At 40.8% G+C, this 4,666-nt stretch overlaps 2 protein-coding genes across 2 annotated transcripts in view; one reads left to right on the top strand and one right to left on the bottom strand.

The window, feature by feature from the left end:
• LOC112138454 (uromodulin) overlaps positions 1 to 4,666 on the top strand; it is a 368,601-nt gene that overhangs the window by 204,526 nt on the left and 159,409 nt on the right. The window lies entirely within an intron of this gene.
• The window catches only part of LOC112156010 (NACHT, LRR and PYD domains-containing protein 14), a 71,512-nt gene continuing 67,444 nt past the window's right edge, over positions 599 to 4,666 (bottom strand). The window contains exons 22-25 of the mRNA XM_036216763.1: positions 3,076 to 3,249; positions 2,384 to 2,557; positions 2,257 to 2,303; positions 599 to 2,151 (exon numbers count right to left, since the gene is read on the bottom strand). Coding sequence (XP_036072656.1) covers positions 1,628 to 2,151; positions 2,257 to 2,303; positions 2,384 to 2,557; positions 3,076 to 3,249 — 919 coding nt within the window. The 3' untranslated portion in view covers positions 599 to 1,627. The remainder of the gene's footprint in view (positions 2,152 to 2,256; positions 2,304 to 2,383; positions 2,558 to 3,075; positions 3,250 to 4,666) is intronic.

The following is a 4,666-nucleotide window of genomic DNA, read 5'->3' as shown; positions in this document are numbered from 1 at the left end:
CACTGCGTCTCCTTTTGTTACTTTTTCGGACCTCCGTCATTCATTACTCGGGAGGACTCCATCCATAATGACGGCGCACGCGACTCTGGTCCGTCGTATGTCACGTGACTTCCAAACAGGAAAAACACATCGGGGAGGAGGAGGAGGAGGAGGGGGAGCAGCAGCAGCTCGGATTTAAAGTCACAGCTGTCAACAAGCTTTTGCCTTCTCGCTCTTGCAGCTTTTCGTAGAATATCGCGATATAACGATATCTTAAAAATGACCTATCGTCAGCTTTGGATATCGTACACGGTTTTTTATCGTCATATCGCCCAGCCCTACCTTAGCCCTCCCCTTTTGTTGATCCCGCCTTGCTTGCTCCAAACGGAGGGTGATGAAAAAATAGTGTCTAATATTTCGGACGTGACTTCCATTCAATGACGTCATCAACATCGCCAGTCCGCTAGCATTAGCGCGGTGCTTCCAGCGGTTTAATATCCATAACAACAGCGGTTTTTTAACTTTAAGAAGGTCACCCTACAACATAAAGTCATTACTTAAATGTAAACAAGTGAAAAATAAATACGAACATTTCACAACGTTTATTTATGACTCCACTGTTCTCTGATGGTGAAAATGTGGATGGTTTCTTCAAAAATTACATTGAAACAAGTTTTTTTGTTCAATCTATTTTGGTCGATATTTGCTAATTTAGTGAGCATCGATGCACGCTACTTTTTTGCAAAGACTTCTGGAAAATTTCAATTGCATTCAATTTTGAAATTAGTAGATTCAAACAGCACTAGAAAATGGCGAACGCACTATATAGTGATGGGGGTGGGAGGCGGGGGGGAATTCGGACACAACCTTAGTCTTAAAACTGAAAATTCCAACGGATTAACTCAGCTGGATATGAAGAATGAAAAACTTTGACTGTAGAACAAATGTTTTTGTTATGACTGTTCTTTTAGAAAACTCCACCTGAACAACGAACCATCTTTAACTGCAACGGCAAATGTGAAAATTATTATTACAGCACACACTCGTAAAAAAGGTAGCACCATACATTTTAGGGGCCAATCTTGTAAACTTGAGCAAAATGATTTATTATTTTCAAATGCATCTAAAATGCACTAACTAATGTAAAACACAGAAATTGAACCATTAAACAGCGGCCTATTTTAGCTGTTATCCTGGTCTCATGATCATAGCGTCCTTTGAAGATAAAAACAGACAAGCTGCAAAATCAGAGAAAGACCACACACAACTACTGTCTACACCAAGCCAAAGTCAAACAGTAAATGCATGAATAAAATAATTCAGAAAGAAAAAATGAAAAACACATCTAAAGATAAACTGCACAAATAGTACCAGAAGACATTATTACCCCATTAAGAAATGAAAGCATTTTGTTGAAATCAAAGAATCAAGGACATCTTGAAAGAGTCCTGGGAAAACACAGCACAGAAAACACACAAGAGTCATGCTAAACCTGCACCTCAAAACCATTAGGGAAATTGCCTTCAGAGTTAGGTTCATAATATGTCACCAAAAGTTTCAGTCCACTAAGATAGAGCAGGACATGTCATGATTCTCTGTTTGAGATATCCTGCATAAACCGGTTCAATCTGTTATTGATCAGCTTCATTTAAAGACAGAAGAGCACAGAGGCCTGAAGATTGAGCCCAACAGCAGCACTGAGAGGGTCATTGGGAGTTATTTGGTAGGTATGGAGATGAATGAGATTCTCAGAGGAAACTCTGTAGAAAGACAGAGAGCCTGCTGGCTGATCTAGATAGATCCCGACATGGTTGGTGCGCCGTCCAAAAGCAGGTAGATTCACTCTGTTGTTGTCATGTAAAGTATAAAAACCATCATCTGCACTGACCAAACAATAAGACATTTCATTGGTGCCCATCCTGTCTTCACTTTCCCGTCTCACACTGGCTGCCCTCCTTATGACCCCAATGCTAAAAGAGCCAACAGCCTCCACCTCCCAGTAACAGCGCCCTGTCAGCCCCTGCTCACACAACACTTGTTGGTAATCGGGTCCTTCGTTATGACGAGGAGATGTCTTTTTGTCATTTTTGTCCCAAGACACTCGTCTGTTTTCTTCAGAGAGGTGCAGAGTCTTGGGAGTTGTCTTCGGGTCCAAGGTAAGTGTGCAGGCATCTGGAGACACAAGCAGTTTGACTCATCAACAGAGATCACTTAGGGTTCTTAAAGGTGCCCCTGATACTGATTTGTGGTTCCACACATTTCTCTGGAAGAACTTACATTTTTTAAAGCCAGGTTTCATCCTTTGAGTTCCACCATGGTCAAGACTGCAGAGAGTGTACAACAAACATTTTAGGTCCTGAAATCCATTTAATGCTTTTATTTTGTTGTCCCGTTGTGAAATTACTTTAGTTTCCTCAGCTCAAACTTTGGATCATCCTTTAGCTCACACAGCTGCTTTGCTCCAAGCTCTCCTGGATGGTTGTAGCTCAGGTCCAGCTCCATCAGATGAGACGGGTTCAACTTCAGAGCAGAAACCAGATATAGACAGCCCACCTCAGTGACGAGACAACCGGACAACCTGAGGAAACAACAGTAACATTTGGTTGGATGAAAAGGAACAGTATTGTAACGTAGTTTGAAACATGATGCATGGATTGGCCTACCCAACTGAGTGATTAAAAAAAGCACAGAGATAATAAAAATGATCCTTAATAGCTTTTTAAGAAGTAGACATTTGTACTAAATACATGTAACTCCAGTGGTCTAAAATACAAATATTCCAATCTAACCCATACCAAGAAATTCTACAACATACAGGTACCTATGCAAAAAAGCTAATGATTAAGATCCTAAAAAATAAGGTAAAACAACGTCTCTACCAGAGGATTTCTGCTTTTAAATTGGATCCATGGTAACAGTGTTCCAACTGTACTATGATAGAGAGCTCCAATTAGTTTCCTTTTTATTTAGGAATTATGTTTCATCATTTGCAAGCGTAAGTAATTCTTTGTAGCTCTTTGCTTGCAAAACTTTTCTGTTTCTAGTATGACCGTAGAGTATTCACTCTTTTCTATTGTCTAAACTTTGGGTCAGTACCTCAGTATCTTCAGTCTGCAGTTGGGATTCTCCAATCCGTCACACAACAGCTTCACTCCTGAATCTGTCAGATTGTTGTTGCTCAGGTCCAGATCTCTTAGAGGTGAGCCAGAGAACTTTAGAGCACAGGTCAGGTGCTCAATCCATTCTGTGGTCACTTTGCATTCAGCAAGCCTACAACGATCAGGGGAATTGATCAGTTATCAATGGTTGAATTTAAACTGTAACATATAAAGAAAGAAATGAATTAATTTAAACTTTAAAAACAAGTCCTAGTTAACCAAGACTACAGACCCAGGGATGAAAGGGTACATTGGCAACAGCTAAGTGGATGGGCAGATTTGAATGTCTAGACCATTAAAGTTGGCTTAAAACCCAGAACACACTCTGGTTTTAAGCGACGAAGAGGAGAGACAAATACAGCTCAGTTGCGTAAAGGTCTAGTATCAAAGATATAAACTTACACAGCTCTCCTGCTGCTCCTCACAGCTGGTATCAGCCTCCTTCTGCCTTCTTCTGATGTGTTGTAACTCTTCAGATTCAGTTCTTCTAATTCATTCTTGGAGACCATCAGCATGAAGGCCAGAGCAGAGCAGTGAAGAGGAGTCAGTTCTGTTTCTGAATGATCTGACAGTTTCAGATAGTCCTCAATCTCATCTTTGACTTTGTGGTCTCTCATCTCCACCATGGTCTGGAAAATGTTGATGCAACTATCTGGAGACAGGGTCTTTCTTCGGATAGATTTGAGGTATGTTAAGATTTTCTTGTCTGTTTCTTGCTTTGGATCCACTGGGGTCAGCAAACCATTGAGGACTCTCTTGTTGGATTCCACCATCAGGCCAAGGAGGAATCTCAGGAAAAAGTCCAGGTGACCATACTTCTTCTCCAACACTTTGTCCACTGTCTTTTTTAGAAGGTCGAGTAAAGAATGTTCTTCCTTCAGATCAAGAAAACTGCCAAGATTTCCAGTGGTGTTGTTAGAAAGACATTCATAGACAAAAAGAGCTGCAAAGAACTCCTGGATGGTAAGATGCACAAAGAAGAAGATCTTTTTCTGGAAGAAGATTTCTTCATTTCGAAGAACTGTGTTGCAAAATCCAGAGTAGACTGATGCTTCTTCTACGTCAATCCCACATTCTTTCAAGTCTTCCTCGTAGAAGATGAGTTTGTTCTCCTGCAGCTGAACAAATGCAAGTTTTCCAAGTTTCAGGAGGAAATCTCTGTGAGTTTTCAGAAGTTTCTCTTTGCTTGTCTCACTCATCTCATATTTTCTGCTTTGGCGTTTCGTCTGGACAAACAGGAACTGGGCCATCATCTCAGTCAGAGTTTTAGGGGTTTCTGCTTCTTCATCTTCTCTAAAAACATCTTGAAACAATATGACAGAAATCCAGCAGAAGATGGGGATCTGGCACATCATGTCAAGAGTCTGTGAGGACTGAATGTGTGAGATGACTCTTTCAGCAAGACTCAAGTCTGGACTCAGTCTCTTCCTGAAGTATTCTGCTTTCTGTGCATCGTTAAATCCTCTTATCTCCATCACAATGTCCACACACTTTGTTGGGATTTGATTTGCTGCAGCAGGACGAGAAGT

This window comes from Oryzias melastigma, linkage group LG18 (assembly GCF_002922805.2).
Source record: "Oryzias melastigma strain HK-1 linkage group LG18, ASM292280v2, whole genome shotgun sequence".
NCBI classification, from domain to species: domain Eukaryota; kingdom Metazoa; phylum Chordata; class Actinopteri; order Beloniformes; family Adrianichthyidae; genus Oryzias; species Oryzias melastigma.
Note: the sequence above shows the minus strand (reverse complement) of the source record. Positions and strands in the feature narration are given on the sequence as shown.